Here is an 18,028-nt window from a genome sequence, read left to right on the forward strand (position 1 = left end):
TCTGCTTCCACTCCAACTTCCACTGCCAGTACCACCGATGGACGGACTTCCACAATATCTGCTTCCACTCCCACTTCCACTGCCAGTACCACCGATGGAACCTCCACAATATCTGCTTCCAATCCAACTTCCACTGCCAGTACCAACGATGGAACCTCCACAATATCTGCTTCCACTCCAACTTCCACTGCCAGTACCACCGATGGAACCTCCACAATATCTGCTTCCACTCCAACTTCCACTGCCAGTACCACCGATGGAACCTCCACAATATCTGCTTCCACTCCAACTTCCACTGCCAGTACCACCGATGGTACCTCCACAATATCTGCTTCCACTCCAACTTCCACTGCCAGTACCACCGATGAACGGACTTCCACAATATCTGCTTCCACTCCAACTTCCACTGCCAGTACCACCGATGGAACCTCCACAATATCTGCTTCCACTCCAACTTCCACTGCCAGTACCACCGGTGGAACCTCCACAATATCTGCTTCCACTCCAACTTCCACTGCCAGTACCACCGATGGAACCTCCACAATATCTGCTTCCACTCCAACTTCCACTGCCAGTACCAACGATGGACCCTCCACAATATCTGCTTCCACACCAACTTCCACTGGCAGTACCACCGATGGAACCTCCACAATACCTGCTTCCACTCCAACTTCCACTGCCAGTACCACCGATGGAACCTCCACAATATCTGCTTCCACTCCAACTTCCACTGCCAGTACCACCGTTGGAACCTCCACAATATCTGCTTCCACTCCAACTTCCACTGCCAGTACCACCGATGGAATCTCCACAATATCTGCTTCCACTCCAACTTCCACTGCCAGTACCACCGATGGAACCTCCACAATATCTGCTTCCACTCCAACTTCCACTGCCAGTACCACCGATGGAACCTCCACAATATCTGCTTCCACTCCAACTTCCACTGCCAGTACCACCGATGAACGGACTTCCACAATATCTGCTTCCACTCCAACTTCCACTGCCAGTACCACCGATGGAACCTCCACAATATCTGCTTCCACTCCAACTTCCACTGCCAGTACCACCGATGGACGGACTTCCACAATACCTGCTTCCACTCCAACTTCCACTGCCAGTACCACCGATGGAACCTCCACAATATCTGCTTCCACTCCAACTTCCACTGCCAGTACCACCGATGGAACCTCCACAATATCTGCTTCCACTCCAACTTCCACTGCCAGTACCACCGATGGAACCTCCACAATATCTGCTTCCACTCCAACTTCCACTGCCAGTACCACCGATGGACGGACTTCCACAATATCTGCTTCCACTCCAACTTCCACTGCCAGTACCACCGATGGACAGTCTTCCACAATATCTGCTTCCACTCCAACTTCCACTGCCAGTACCACCGATGGAACCTCCACAATATCTGCTTCCACTCCAACTTCCACTGCCAGTACCACCGATGAACCGACTTCCACAATATCTGCTTCCACTCCAACTTCCACTGCCAGTACCACCGATGGACGGACCTCCACAATAACTGCTTCCACTCCAACTTCCACTGCCAGTACCACCGATGGAACCTCCACAATATCTGCTTCCACTCCAACTTCCACTGCCAGTACCACCGATGAACCGACTTCCACAATATCTGCTTCCACTCCAACTTCCACTGCCAGTACCACCGATGGACGGACCTCCACAATAACTGCTTCCACTCCAACTTCCACTGCCAGTACCACCGATGGAACCTCCACAATATCTGCTTCCACTCCAACTTCCACTGCCAGTACCACCGATGGAACCTCCACAATATCTGCTTCCACTCCAACTTCCACTGCCAGTACCACCGATGGACGGACTTCCACAATATCTGCTTCCACTCCAACTTCCACTGCCAGTACCACCGATGGAACCTCCACAATATCTGCTTCCACTCCAACTTCCACTGGCAAGACCACCGATGGAACCTCCACAATATCTGCTTCCACTCCAACTTCCACTGCCAGTACCACCGATGGACGGACTTCCACAATATCTGCTTCCACTCCCACTTCCACTGCCAGTACCACCGATGGACAGACTTCCACAGTCTCTGCTTCCACTCCAACTTCTACTGCCATTTCCACCGATGGACGGACTTCCACAATATCTGCTTCCACTCCAACTTCCACTGGCAGTACCACCGATGGACAGACTTCCACAATATCTGCTTCCACTCCAACTTCCACTGCCAGTACCACCGATGGACAGACTTCCACAGTCTCTGCTTCCACTCCAACTTCCACTGCCAGTACCACCGATGGACACACTTCCACAATATCTGCTTCCACTCCAACTTCCACTGCCAGTACCACCGATGGAACCTCCACAATATCTGCTTCCACTCCAACTTCCACTGCCAGTACCAACGATGGAACCTCCACAATATCTGCTTCCACACCAACTTCCACTGGCAGTACCACCGATGGAACCTCCACAATACCTGCTTCCACTCCAACTTCCACTGCCAGTACCACCGATGGAACCTCCACAATATCTGCTTCCACTCCAACTTCCACTGCCAGTACCACCGATGGAACCTCCACAATATCTGCTTCCACTCCAACTTCCACTGCCAGTACCACCGATGGAATCTCCACAATATCTGCTTCCACTCCAACTTCCACTGCCAGTACCACCGATGGAACCTCCACAATATCTGCTTCCACTCCAACTTCCACTGGCAGTACCACCGATGGAACCTCCACAATATCTGCTTCCACTCCAACTTCCACTGCCAGTACCACCGATGAACGGACTTCCACAATATCTGCTTCCACTCCAACTTCCACTGCCAGTACCACCGATGGAACCTCCACAATATCTGCTTCCACTCCAACTTCCACTGCCAGTACCACCGATGGACGGACTTCCACAATACCTGCTTCCACTCCAACTTCCACTGCCAGTACCACCGATGGAACCTCCACAATATCTGCTTCCACTCCAACTTCCACTGCCAGTACCACCGATGGAACCTCCACAATATCTGCTTCCACTCCAACTTCCACTGCCAGTACCACCGATGGAACCTCCACAATATCTGCTTCCACTCCAACTTCCACTGCCAGTACCACCGATGGAACCTCCACAATATCTGCTTCCACTCCAACTTCCACTGCCAGTACCACCGATGGACGGACTTCCACAATATCTGCTTCCACTCCAACTTCCACTGCCAGTACCACCGATGGACAGTCTTCCACAATATCTGCTTCCACTCCAACTTCCACTGCCAGTACCACCGATGGAACCTCCACAATATCTGCTTCCACTCCAACTTCCACTGCCAGTACCACCGATGAACGGACTTCCACAATATCTGCTTCCACTCCAACTTCCACTGCCAGTACCACCGATGGACGGACCTCCACAATAACTGCTTCCACTCCAACTTCCACTGCCAGTACCACCGATGGAACCTCCACAATATCTGCTTCCACTCCAACTTCCACTGCCAGTACCACCGATGGAACCTCCACAATATCTGCTTCCACTCCAACTTCCACTGCCAGTACCACCGATGGAACCTCCACAATATCTGCTTCCACTCCAACTTCCACTGCCAGTACCACCGATGGACGGACTTCCACAATATCTGCTTCCACTCCAACTTCCACTGCCAGTACCACCGATGGAACCTCCACAATATCTGCTTCCACTCCAACTTCCACTGGCAAGACCACCGATGGAACCTCCACAATATCTGCTTCCACTCCAACTTCCACTGCCAGTACCACCGATGGGCGGACTTCCACAATATCTGCTTCCACTCCAACTTCCACTGCCAGTACCACCGATGGACAGACTTCCACAGTCTCTGCTTCCACTCCAACTTCTACTGCCATTTCCACTGATGGACAGACTTCCACAATATCTGCTTCCACTCCAACTTCCACTGCCAGTACCACCGATGGACAGACTTCCACAATATCTGCTTCCACTCCAACTTCCACTGCCAGTACCACCGATGGACAGACTTCCACAGTCTCTGTTTCCACTCCAACTTCCACTGCCAGTACCACCGATGGGCAGACTTCCACAATATCTGCTTCCACTCCAACTTCCACTGGCAGTACCACCGATGGACAGACTTCCACAATATCTGCTTCCACTCCAACTCCCACTGCCAGTACCACAGAAGGGCAGACCTCCACAATATCTGCTTCCACTCCAACTTCCACTGCCAGTACCACCGATGGACAGACTTCCACAATATCTGCTTCCACTCCAACTTCCACTGCCAGTACCACCGAAGGACAGACCTCCACAATATCTGCTTCCACTCCAACTTCCACTGCCAGGACCACCGAAGGACAGACCTCCACAATATCTGCTTCCACTCCAACTTCCACTGGCAGTACCCCCGAAGGACAGACCTCCACAATATCTTCTTCCACTCCAACTTCCACTGGCAGTACCACCGATGGACATACCTCCACAATATCTGCTTCCACTCCAACTTCCACTGCCAGTACCACCGATGGACCGATCTCCACAATATCTGCTTCCACTCCAACTTCCACTGCCAGTACCACCGATGGACAGACTTCCACAATATCTGCTTCCACTCCAACTTCCACTGGCAGTACCACCGATGTACAGACTTCCACAGTCTCTGCTTCCACTCCAACTTCCACTGCCAGTACCACCGATGGACAGACTTCCACAATATCTGCTTCCACTCCAACTTCCACTGCCAGTAGCACCGATGGGGAGACCTCCACCGGACCCACTTCCACTCCAACCCCCACTGACAGTATTACCGGAGGACACACTTCCGCAGGACCTACTTCCACTCCAATTCCCACTGCCAGTAGCACCTTGGTGCAATCTTCCACAGGACGCCCTACTACGCCAACTCCCATGGCCAGTAGCACCACGGGACAGTCTTCCACAGGAGCCACTTCCAGTCCCACTCCCACTGCCAGTAGCATCACAGCACATTCTTCCACAGGACCCTCTACCACTCAAACTTCCACCGAAAGGAGCACCCCGGGGCATTCTTCGACAGGACCCTCTACCAATCCAACTTCCACTGCCAGCAGTGCCACCAGTACTACATCCACCACAGTCCCCATTGTCTTCACTAGCTCGACTACTGTTACAATAAGAAGCTCCCCGGCCCCAACCTCTTCTTCTCCTGCAACCACACCACGTAAGAAATTTCTTGAATTTGCCTTATGCACCTTAAGTATGTTTTCAGTCTACTTCCATGTGATTCTTAACTTTTTACCCTAAATACTCTTCCTTTTCTCTTTCTTGTTTCCCATGAGATCAAATGTCATCAGTGCTGTCACCCTGTCTCTGACCTCCCCGTCCTGCCCGCTGATTCTAGAGCTAAGTCCACTCTATCATAAAACACACTTTACCTTTCTTTCCCTGGACCCCTTCAATCCCCAGCAAAGTGTCTGCACACTCCATTTCTTCCTTTTGTACTCTGTGAGACTCTGTTTTATATCCTATAATTTCATGAACTTCATATCTTTCATTTGGATTTCATGTCTTTTTAGTGGTTTTTCTTGTCGATTTTGCTCATGCTTAAGTGCTAAGGGTTTTTTGTTGTTGTTGTTGTTTGTTTGTTTGTTTTTGTAAGAGTGTGTTGCCAAGAGTACTCACATATGCTACTGGCAACTATCTCTCTGCTACCATTCAATCATTTTGTTTGGTCTTATTTTCTACTCACCCACTATAGAAGCCAAGAAGGTTCACTTTTATCAGCTCTGAGCTCTGCCTCTATGCCCTTGAATGTTTCTGTATCCTTATGCCTCCCTGTCTTTTCTCTGTGTTTAGAGCTCACTCAGCTCTCTTTGCTCTGGGTAAGATGAGACCTGCCCCACTCCATACCTACCGTTATAACATACTGTCATTATGTAATACGTAATATACAATATATATTATACAATATACTCTTTTTTTTAAAGATTTTATTTATTTATTTGACAGAGAAAGACACAGCAAGAGAGGGAACACAAGCGGGGGGGCGGGGTAGGAGAGGGAGAAGCAAGCTTCCCGCCGAGCAGGGAGCCCAATGTGGGGCTCGATTCCAGGACCCTGGGATCATGACCTGAGCTGAAGGCACACGCTTAATGACTGAGCCACCCAGGCGCCCCTACAATATACTCTTATACTTTTGAGATTTATTATCAGAGCGAGAGAGGATATTTGCCATACATTAAGAAAAACACACTACTTAAAATACTTGAAGACTTTACTGGTTTAGATGTACTATAGATATGCCCAGAGACATATGATCTGTGTCTCCCTGGGGCACTGCCCAATCCTGTCTTGAATTTAAGATGAAGGGAAGTTCTTCAGCATTTGGCTACTGCATTTTCTCACCACTCTGTGAATTCTTTCTCTGGCAAGTTCTTTCCCTGGCCTTTATTTTATGCGGCTTTGTTCTTTAGTTTCTCTCCAATGTGGCATTGTCTTGTTGAGCTCTTTGGTTCTCAGATGGAGGTACTGAGCATCTTCAGAGGGGAGGTCTGGACCTTGTGTCCCTAGGAAGTCCCACAGGTGTCTTGTAGTGAATGCATGACCACCAGGCCTTCAGCTGGTGTTGATCACCTGTCTGAAGGCAGATGGTTTCCCTTCATCTTCCTCTTATTCCCTGTAGGTTGGCTTTCCCTGTAGACCCTTGGGCAACAAGTCACACACCCCAGTAGTTGCTTTTGCTGCTGTGCACAAGCTTGTGCTCAGCACTTAGATCAGGTCTGGACATCTTCAGTAACACACAACAGAGAGAGTGAGAGAGAGGCTGATTTGGATTCATGGATCTTTATTGTGCCCAGGACACCACTCTTGACTCAACTCTTTCATTCTTCCTGAATGTCTTGGACCAAAGGCCTGTAACCAGAAGCTGTGTGATGTGATGGCCATGGGTGTGGTCCACACACTCTGAATCTGGTAGGAGAGGGGTAGACCAGGAGGCAGAGGTGGGGCAGGTCTTCCTAGAGTGTGTGCATATCTCATGTGCCTCCTTAGACAAAACATACCTGGAATACTAGTCTGTGCAGGTACAGCTCTTTTCAAGAAAAGCCAAAGGGAGGGACACCTGGGTGGCTCAGTCAGTTAAGCATCTGCCTTCAGCTCAAGTCATGATCCCAGAGTCCTGGTATCAAGTCCTGCGTCAGGCTCCTTGCTCAGCGGTGAACCTGCTTCTCCCTCTGCCTGCTGCTCCCCCTGCTTGTGTTGTCTCTCTCTGGCAAATAAATAAAAAAGGGGGCACCTGGGTGCCTCAGTTGGTTAAGCATCTGCCTTAGGCTCAGGTCATGATCCCGGGGTCCTGGGATTGAGCCCCACATCAGGCTTTCTGCTCAGTGGGGAGCCTGCTTCTCTCTCTGCCTGCCGCTCCTCCTGCTTGTGCTCTCTCTCTGTCAAATAAATAAATAAAATAAATAAAATCTTAAAAAGAAAAAAAAGAAAGAAAGAAAACCCAAAGGGAACAGAGCTATCACTTTTCCAGGCAGGTTGTGGGAAGTTACACTCCTCCCTCAAACTCCACATCCCAGAAAATAAAGAGGAATCATGAATAGTCACAATGGCAACAGTTTCCAGTATGAGCTCTTCTGAAGCAGGTTTTGGAGAGACAATGACATACTCATTCTCAGGCTTGCTGGAATCTAGATTGGTCAAGTTCCTCTAGATATTCCTAGTTTCTGTTTCCTCTTTTCTCTTCCTCAGCCTTGACTGTGTGGTCCCTCACTACTGACAACACTAGGTTTCCCATTCCTTTCTTTACAGGGCTAAAGTAAATCGTACGGGAATACTCCAAGACCAGGTCAAGTCTGGCCTCCACATGGACCTTGGGCAGGTCTCTTAGCCTCTCTCCACCTCACTTGTCCCATCTGTCAAGTGGGGATGACACTAACTGTCCTGCTCACCCCAAGGTCTCGTGAGAGTATCAAATTAGACAGTGCCTATGAAAATGTGGTACAAGTTGTAAAGTGTTGTGCAAATATGTGTGGGTAAAGCAGGGCCTTGTCCCTTTCAGGGACCTGCTTAAATGGAGGGACATGGGACGGGCAGGTCTGTGTTTGCCCCAGCGGCTACCAAGGAGACCGTTGCGAGAACAGCGTCCCGGACTGCAAGAATGACGGCTACTGGGATGGGATCAAGTGTGTGTGCACTAGCCTCTTCCACGGGCCGAGGTGTGAGGATGTGGTCCCCAGCATTGAGATAGGTGAGTAAGACCACAGGGCTCTGCTCTCCCCAACACTGGGCCTCCATTCCTGCCCCTCTGTATGTACAGGAATATGGCCTCTTCTGGGGGCAACCATTTTACTCAATGGTAAGAAAGTTGAAACATTAAAAAATGAATAAAGCAAGAAGGTATGGTTTGGAATAAAACACAAATTTGACACAGAATTTTACCATAAAATACACTTAAGATAAATGAGTGTGTGATGGAGGAGAATACAAAAAGTGTGTGGAATTCTCATAAAGAATGTAGGACCCGCGATCCCCTGGGCTCAATCCCAAAGCCGTGAGGAGTGTGGTGTACTCCCCACCCTCCAGGGGCACTCTGGTGAGACCTGAGTGGGGGTCATAGGTGGTGGGCCCAGGCCACTCCCCTGTCCAGGGAAGAATTGTTGGAGTTGTGGGTCTCCTTGGGAGGGAACTCGGGGCGGGAGGTTGGCTCTGTCCTCAGTAAGTGGTGCTCCTGTCTGACCCCCTCAGAACCTCCGCCAGAGACTGTCTCTGCCCAGATGGAAATGACTGTGACAGTGACCAGTATGGAGTACACCAAAGAGCTAGAAGACCGGAATTCTGTACAATTCCAGAACTTCAGTGACATATTCACAAAAGAGGTGAGCCTGGGAATGCAAGTCCCCGTGGGCCACTCTGCTTTCCCTAGGGAGGAGTCTCTAGAGGTGAAGAAAGCAGCTGAGGGCTGTTCTCTTGTTAGAGGCTTGTGAGTTTCTCAGCTCATTCCTTTCCTCAGGGCTTGCCAGAGAGCTTGTGGAAAGACAAAGCAAGGTTTCATGAAAGGGGAATGGGGGCCCCATGGGCCGGGCTGGTCTCTGAGGAGGGACCGCTCCATCGGGACAGTGTGGACTCCTGACAGGGAATGGGGGACACAGCAGGTCCACCCTCGGCCTTCCTGAGTTCCTATGGAAAGACCCGGCAGGCTCCAAGTTGGGGCCTGTGGGATGACACTGTGACCTTCTTGCCTTTCAGATGGACATAGTTTATCTCGGAATCCCTGAGTATCAAGGGGTCAACATCACAAGGCTGTCGTAAGTATCTGTGGCCCCTGGGAAGAAAGTCTTTGGAGTGGAAGCAATAGTCGTAATTATAAAGACAACTGTAACTCTGCCTCTATATTAGTTGGCTAAGGCTCTCGTAACAAAATACCCCAGACCAGGTGGCTCAAGCAACAGAAATTTATTTCTCACAGTTCTGGAGGCTGGCAGTCCAAGATCAAGGCATTCAGTGGGTTGGGTTTCTTCTGAGTCTCTCTTTGGCTTGTAGACAACTGCCTTCTTGCTGGGTCCTTACACAGTTTTCCTCTATTCAAGCATATCCTTGGTGTGTCTTTGTGTGACTGAATTTCCTCTTTTTTTTTTTTTAAAGTTCTTATTTATTTATTTTTTTAATAATCTCTACACTCAACATGGGGCTCGAACTCATAACCCTGAGATCAAGAGTCACATGCTTTTCCAACTGAGCCAGCAAGGAGCCCCCCAAATTTCTTCTTATAAGGACACCACTCAGATTGGATTAAGACCCACCCCAACAGGCTCATTTTAACTTAATCGCATCTATAAAGGCCCTATCCCCCAATACAGATGCATTCTGAGGTACTGGGGGTTAGGGCCTCAACACATGAATTTTGGGGGAACACAGTTCAGCCCATAACACCCTCCAACAACTATGGTTTCACATATATTTTCGAATTTTGAAGCTCCTAATCACCCTGTGAGTGAGGCCAGCAGGACTGTTCCCATTGCACAGATGAACAAACAGATACCTAGAGGTAGGCATTGAGTTGCCTGAGGGGTCATTTACGGAGTGGGAGAGCCAAGACTCACACAGAAGTCCTCTTATGCTGGAGACACTGACACACGAGAACACCTGCAGGTCACAGTTTGTGTGATGGAGACCCCACTTGTCTTCAGAGATGAAGCCCAATAACTTAACTCGGGAGGAAACCCCAGGGAAAAGTGTCCAAGTCCACAGGTGGCCGGTATTCACTCTCACTCACCTCTCACAGGATTCTGCCCCCACAGAATCTCAGCCCTGTTATCAACCTCGACTTTTTGAAATCCTGAGAATGGTGCTGGCCAATGAAGTTCACAGGAGTTGCCCAGCCTCCCCCAGATCATGAGGGAGCTATCGTTCCCATGGTTTACAGAATCATGATAATTTTCAAGAGGAACTTAGAACCAGTAGGAAGGAAGTTGCACAAAAATCACAGGGAGGGGAAATGTGTCCGTCAGCCTCTGCTTTTCTTCCTCTCTCAATTGTGTTGAACCCAAACCTTCTCTCTCAAACAAGAGAGGCCACCCCAGGTGGGACCATATGGGCTTGCCACGCCCCCTCCCCGTGGTCTGTGAGCACAGCAGGTGCCCCATGTCTGCTCTTCAGCAGCTCAGCTCCCCTGGAAGAGAAAACCATTTTTCTTTCTGGTCCTAAAACTTCCTCTCTGGGTTTGGCATGTGCTGACCCCATAGAGCTCTCTTTTGCCCCTGGGGATGGGGCAGTCTGTAGGTGCAGACGTCATCCTTCTTCTCTACATGTCTCTCTCTATCTCTCAGGCAAGAGAGGGAGGACAGGCCCTGTGGATCAGGTATTTTTACATTCCTGCTGGGTTTTCTATGTTACCACCTTTGGCCAGATAAGAGGAGACAGCTGGGCTCTGAGGGCTCCAGAGAGGTCTGGGAGTGGGCAGATAGGAAGTGAGAATCATTCACCTCGGAAGTATGGAAGGAAGAATCCTAGGAACCATCTATCTTCATGTTACAGAAGAGGGAACTGAGGCCCCATGGGGCCAACTGCTGGTCCAAGATCAGCCGGCTACTCAGGGCCAGTGTCGGGATTTCCTCCTGTACCTCATAACTCCCACTACACCTGCGTGGCCTTGATAAAGCCGTCTTTCTCCATGGGAGCTTTCAAAACGGGGACTGAGGGCAGTGATGGACTCTGGGAGATGCCAGAACATGTCCTTATTGTGAAAGATGGCCTTGAGCTACAAGATCCTCTGGTCCCCTCTAACTCGTTATTCTACAGGTTATTTGAATTCCACTATTCTATATGTTATATACTATGAGTATAATTATTATCTCATTTAACTCTATTATTCTGTATTATTCTATTCTTTATGTTGTTCAGGAGTATCGCCACACCCTTCCAATCTTCTATTTATGTTTAAGCCTCTGAATATAGTGGTAAGGAGAAAGCAAGGGAAAAAGAGTGCTTTAGGCTTCCATTACTTAGGAATCCTGAATTGTGAGCATGGGAAGTCTGGACTTGTTCCTGTATTTTTAAACCCAGAAAGCTCATTCCTGGGGTGTAAATAATCCCTACACCCACATGAGAGAGAAGTAACTTGCATTCTAGAATAAGAGCTCGTTGACTTCCAGGTATTTCTGATCCTGTTTTGCATACACAGAAGATGTACTGCTTTGGGGATTTGGAGCTAGGGGAGAGAAAAGGAAACAAATGGAAGCTGTTAGCGTGTCTGAAGCCATGCTTTCTTGGTGGCCTTGCCCCTGGCTTCTTCTAGCTCCTAAGCACAGAGTAGGAAGAGACTGTCGGCTAGAATTTTAACCTTTTAGGTGTCAGAGATTCATTTTAGAATTGACACAAGTGTATGTGAGTAGAAAATATGCACATATGAGCTTCAAATCTGTGCATGCTCTTAAAAGGCTCACAGACCTTCTGCAGCCCTCCACCTAGCAATTCATGAATCCTTTAAGAGTCTCTGGTGTCCTCCTACCTCTTGAGGACACCTTGCCGGCAGCTGCCCAGTCTCCTGCTGGAATGCATCTGATGACACCTTGAGGATGATCTTCCATGGTCCCATCCCTCTGTCCATCTTTGCCCTTGAGCCTTCCGAGACTTCCACCTAGAGCTGCCTAGAACCTAACCTTTGAGACAGTTGTCAGAGGCGCAAGTCATGGTGTGAGTCCTGTGGGGAAGTGACTAGCACTGTGCCTGGAATAAGCCTTCACCCAGGGGACACCGGGTCATCACTTCAACCATCTTACCCCAGCTCTGCCTTCCCATGGGTGCAAAGAGGGCATATCCTGCCTGGGAAAAGGGGTTGGAGAAGTGAGCACCTATTATGACCTGGGAGGATGCTCACTGATATCTTTTTCTCTCCTCAGTGCTGGCAGTATTGTGGTAGAACATGAAGTCCTCCTGAAGACCAACTACACCCCAGAATACAATGAAGTTTTCACTAAGACCATCCAGGAGGTGGTGGAAAAAATCCAGAATGTAACCAAGGAGCAAATAAGCAGAAATAATACCTGCGCAAGTAAATTCCTAGGCTTCTGGGAGGGGCTTGAAGGGGTCCTCAAGGAATCTTTAAGCTTTGTCATCCTTGGGGTGGGGGAGGGGGGAAAGGCAGGTGTACACGCAGGCTACATCTTGTGGGGCACCCGTCTACGGGGAAAGTGAGAATAAGCATGGCTTGTTATGCAGAGAAGATTCTTCCGAATGTAATGAATAGTGTGGGACTCTTGGCAAAGGTGCATGTGGGAGAAGACATGGGGAGGGCACAGGGCACTTGGAGGGTCATTATGCTGGAGAGCTAGGCCTGAGGCTGGCATTCCCCATCTGCAGGGATGGGTTTCCCACCACCCCTCATCACAGCCCCTCTCCCCACTCCCCCAACCCTACTAAAGCAATCTGTTTAAGGGGCTCTGTGTGTCTCCATTCACAGCTGTACTGTGTTATAACACGACGGCCACCAAGATGCAGAACTACACAGTTACTAAATACGACCCTGCAAGTAGGTGACTTGGGGGGGGCCTCCAGGGACGGCAGGGGGAGGCAGACTGTGTGCCTGGTTGCCTGGTCACTGCAACTCCTCCATTCCCCACAGAGGAATGCCGGGAGAGGGTTGGGAAAGATTACGCTGCCTACTTCTTCGTGGAGTACAAGGAAAAGAAGCCAATCTGCATCAACCGCTGTATGCCAGGCTTCAACAGCTCCCTGAACTGCAACTTCGGGAAGTGCCGGCTAGAACGCAGTGGCCCTCGGTGCTAGTGAGTGTCCCTCTCCAGCCTGGCTCTGTCCTTCCTCCCCACCCTTCAAGACCCTGCCTAAAGGCCAAGTCACGGAGTAGGTCCTGGCCTCTCTTGAATACAGCCAGCCACAAAGGACCCGTGTAGCCAGAGCCCCGAGGCCAGGTCCAGAACGGGCCTCAATAGCTCTCCTCCCCTCCCCGGGGTTTGTGCAGTTGAGACTAAGGACTGTGCCAAGCTCTGAAGGAGCAGAAGGAAAACCCCAGCTTCAGAAAACTCCCAATCAGATGGGGAGGATAAAGCCTTGCTTCCAGGGGGAGACCATACTGGTGAAATGAGAAGGTGACCCACCCACACGGGGAGGGTGGAAAGCTTGTAAAAGCCCGAGTCCCAGGCTTTGCCTACTGAAATGAAACCAAAGAGAGACCAGGGGGAAGGAGTCACACATATGCAAAGGCCTGAGCAGATGTTCTGGTTCTGGGAAGGTTTTCTGAGCGAGGATTTTGCAGGCTGGTGTGGGGAGGAGAGGAACAGGGCTTAGAAAGAGTGTTTCCAGGGAGGGGAGGGAGCTTCAGAGGCAGAGTGTATGCTGGGGATCGGGGATGGGGATTTGCTTTTCCTGATAGAAAAGGAGAGGCTGAGAATGTGATGGTTAGTATGTGGATAAAAAGGTTGTTGTTGGGGTCTCAAGTTCCTGGGTACAGCCCGGGGCAGCACCAGAGGTGGGCCAACTGCTCTAGATCCTGGGCTGCAAAACCTAAAACTATTGGGCTTAGTACTGGGCCTCTCTTAGGCCCATGCTGTGGAAGCTGGACTTTACCTCTGTCCATCCCCTCAGGGCTCCTCATTCTGCACCCCAGCAATGTCGTCCTCACCCTCTCCTCATTAAGCACCCATGGGGTCAGGGCTGGATCTGAGGCAGGGAGATTGTGGGTGTTGGCTGCCCCTGACTCAGAATGCTCCTTCTCTCCATCTGCCCCCTCTGTCCCTCTCAGCTGCCTGACCACGGACACTGACTGGTACAGTGGTGAAACCTGTGAGTTCAGCACCAAGAAGAGCCTGGTGTATGGGCTTGTGGGGGCAGCTGGTGCCATAGTGCTACTCATCCTTGTTGTTCTCTTGATGTTCATGCTCCGTTCCAAGAGGGAGTTGAAAAGGTGAGTCACTGCTGCTACCTCTCCCATTTGCCTCCAGCTCCTCTTCCTCCTTTTCTGATCCCTCTGCCCTCAATCATTCATCCTCAGGGTGGACAGTGGGGGAGCGGAAAGGAGGGACATAACCAGTCCCCAAATCCTGGTTCCCTGCTCCTCATGGAACCTCTCTGGTGTTTCTGTCAATAGGCAAAAGTCTAGAGTGTCTCAGCTGTATGAGTGGCATGAAGAAGATGGAGGACCAACCCCTGGAACTTTCCAAAACATTGGCTTTGACATCCATGAAGGTATTGGAAGTCCTCAGTGCACTCAAAATGTCTCAAAGTGTGGAGACACACATGGGAGGCACATGGGAGGACTTAAAAGAGCAAAGAGAATAGTATTTTCATCTCTAAAACATTGAGTTCCACATTTGTACCCCTATTTCCACCTCTGGCTCCTGCAAGGCCCTGGATGAGGTTTAAGCATGGGCACAGTATAACTAGACCACTGCGGGGCACGAGTTACTTGATGGTCTAGATGTCTCCAGAACACAAACCTGCCTATGTGGACCCGGATAGGCACTTAGGAGTAGGTGAGCTCACTGATAGGTGATTTATAGCTCAGTCAAGTGATTAACTGCAGATTTTGTCAGGTTAAATGTATGTGTTAAAATTTCTACAAATTGAGTCTTTACATTCCAGAGAAGGGAAGAATGGAACAAGGAAACCATTTTAGTCAATCCACAAAAAAGCAAGAAAGGGGTAACAGATGATAAGGAAAGAGATGACAAATAGGAAGCACAAAATAAGATGGTAGAAAATAGGGTGCCTGGGTGGCTCAGTTGGTTAAGCCTCTGCTTTAGGCTCAGGTCATGATCCAAGGGTCCTGGGATCGAATCCCGCATTGGGCTCCCTGCAGGGAGCCTGCTTCTCCCTCTCCCTCTGTCTCTCTCTCTCTGTCTCTCATGAAAAAATAAATAAAATCTTTAAAAAAAAATAAAATAATCTACCATAACAACAACAACAAATATAAGTGGATGAAACACTCCAGCTAAAAGAGGGAATTAAAAAAAAAAAAATCTAGCTCTTTTCTGTGAATGAAAGGCAGAGCAAAGAAGAAGGCAAAAGCATGGAAAAGGACAAAAAGGAGATACACTAGCCCTGCAGTGGGTGGGATTATAGGTAGAGATGGGAGCTTGTCTTCCTAACCAGCTGCTTCCATGGGGCTTTCTTCCCTTCCAGATCAAGATGACTCCATCCACTTGGACTCCATTTATAGTAACTTCCAGCCCTCCCTGGACCAAATAGATTCTGAAACACAGGTAAGAAAGGCATGGATGAAGTGCTCACCTCCCCCTGCCCTAAGACCCCATATCCTCTCCTACCATGGTAAGATCTTCAGGAAAGCAAAGTCATGTTTATGGTTGTTAGTCCGGGTGACATCTAGGTCTACATTGCTGGGAAATGAACAATAACTTGGGGTGGCAGCAGGTGGAGGAGAAGGAGCTAAGCAGCAGGGTGGAATCTACCTTCTCTAGATACCTGAGGCTCCAGGTTCAGAGATTTCTTTCCACTTTAAGTATGTCCTTGATGGCCAATTTATTTAGTTTATTTAGTTGTTTTAATTTTCAAACCCACATAAAAGTCAAAATAGTAATGCACTAAATACCCCGCCTAGATCAACAATGTTTAACATGTTGCTATATTTTCATTATATGGCATAGTATGTATATATATGATATACATACCCAACAAATTTTGCTGGACCATTTGGAAGTCAGTTGCAAACATTATGACATTTGATAAAATGATAAAAGTGATAAAACACTTCAGTACACACCCCCAAATACCATTAGCATTCCCAGTAAGTTGATGATAATTCCACAATATCATCCAATATCCATTTTTCCAATGAACCAAAAAACATCTCTTATTACTAGTTTTTTCAAATATGAACAAATTTCACTCACTGACTTTTGTTGTGTCACATTGGTCTTTTTAATCTAGAACTGATTCCTACCTTTTAAATATATTAATTTTTTTAAGAATCTAGGATGATTGTCTTAAGGAATGCCCCACATTTTAAATATATCTAATTATTTCCTCATGGTGTCCTTTACCTTGTCCCTCAATCCTCTGTACTTCCTATAAACTGGCAGTTAGGTCTAGAGGCTTGATTAGACCCAGCTTAGACATTTTTCTTAAGCATATGTCATGGATAATGCTACTGCATCACCTCAGGAGGTACATAATGTCAGGAGGTCCCACTATGATTGAGGCCAAGATTGGTCACTTGGCAAGAGGTGACCACTCATTGATTGCCACCTTAATTTTATTTCAACTGGATGGATGTTCCAGGGCAGAAGAAATGCTCTCAAAGTATTCACACTTCCGAAGAAGTATGATTGGCTTCATGCACCTTACTCCCTAGGGAAAGCCTTGGGGCAAAGATAAACTCCCTAGCTAGAATGCCTTGAAAGCTACTTAAGTTGCGGGTAAGTGGGGGGAGACAGTTGATTTGTACTAGACTCTAAGCTGAGCACTTTCCCAGTCCCAAGACTCTTATGTTTCCAAATCCCAGGTTCCTTATAAACCTAGCCCTCACCTGGTTCTATCTCTCTTTCCAGATCAAAATTCAGAGGCCCCAGGTGTTGATGACGTCGATTTAAGGCAGTTTTACATGGAGCTGTGGGCTCTGGGAGTGAGAAGATCTTCCTTTGTCTAAGCCTGATGGAACTTTTCCCCATTGAGAGCATTCATGGAACCGGATGAAAAACAAAACCTGTACCAAGGAGGAAGAGGGGAGAGAGTACAGTGCTGGAAAACTCTCAGATAGAAACACCATGGAAACTCCGATGGGCTTGTTAGGATCTCAGGCGAGGCGCTCCTGTTCATACAGGGAAGTTCTTCCTCCTGCCTGCCTTGTTTCAGCACCAAGGACAGCATCTGAATCACCTATTAACAGTGGCAATCACTTAAACATAGGACTGAACTTTACATTATACAAAACCTCTTGTAAGATTTATTGTAATTCATTTTCATAAAAAAACATGTTTTAAAAGATTCAGCATTTTCTTTGAGTATATAAGTATTATAAGTATTTTTGAAGTTCTAATATTTATCTATCGGTTCTGATTTTTTATTAGTCAATATAATAACATATATTTCTTTTTTTTTCCTGCATCTTTTTTAAAATTTTTTTATTGTTATGTTAATCCCCATACACTACATCATTAGTTTTAGATATAGTGTTCCATGATTCATTGTTTGTGCATAACACCCAGTGCTCCATGCAGAACAATAACATATATTTCTAATAACTAAAAACAATAAAAGCAAATTTATTAAATTTTTCATGGTTCCCAGTCCTTTTTGCAGCTGATACCCTATACTGGTTCCTGTTTCTCACCTGCCAAGCTCTCTCACCTCTTCTCCCTCAGGATGTAGGGTCTGATGAATTTGGCCTCAAGATGAAAAGAAGAAAATCTACAGCCAGAAAGTGTACCATTCTTGATCTTCCCCAGCATCACTTGCTGGCCACTGAAGATGCCATAAAGCAAGACTCACACATACTCCCATGATACTGGGACTCCCAACTGGGAGAGAACCAAGTTCTTCTTCTGGAAATGGGCTTATGTTTCTTTCCATAGATTTGCAG

The 18,028-nt window shown here is 48.2% G+C and overlaps 1 protein-coding gene across 1 annotated transcript; it reads left to right on the forward strand.

Annotated features, from left to right (window-relative positions):
• Positions 1-7,969: 7,969 nt before the first annotated feature.
• Positions 7,970-17,039, forward strand: MUC17 (mucin 17, cell surface associated). The gene is made up of 11 exons (XM_078074017.1): positions 7,970-7,974; positions 8,088-8,224; positions 8,722-8,852; positions 9,223-9,281; positions 12,375-12,526; positions 12,935-13,003; positions 13,097-13,259; positions 14,234-14,395; positions 14,579-14,676; positions 15,613-15,692; positions 16,998-17,039. Exons 1-11 carry the CDS (start codon positions 7,970-7,972, stop codon positions 17,037-17,039), a joined length of 1,098 nt encoding a protein of 365 aa, XP_077930143.1.
• The last annotated feature ends 989 nt before the right edge of the window (positions 17,040-18,028 follow it).

Source organism: Halichoerus grypus, chromosome 6 (genome assembly GCF_964656455.1).
Source record: "Halichoerus grypus chromosome 6, mHalGry1.hap1.1, whole genome shotgun sequence".
Taxonomy (NCBI): domain Eukaryota; kingdom Metazoa; phylum Chordata; class Mammalia; order Carnivora; family Phocidae; genus Halichoerus; species Halichoerus grypus.

What these genes read in the sequence shown, in the direction of transcription:
- MUC17 (XM_078074017.1), top strand. An exon ending in GGTCCCCAGCATTGAGATAG is followed by an intron (nt 8,225 to 8,721) that starts GTGAGTAAGACC and finishes TGACCCCCTCAG; the next exon opens with AACCTCCGCCAGAGACTGTC. An exon ending in GTGACATATTCACAAAAGAG is followed by an intron (nt 8,853 to 9,222) that starts GTGAGCCTGGGA and finishes CTTGCCTTTCAG; the next exon opens with ATGGACATAGTTTATCTCGG.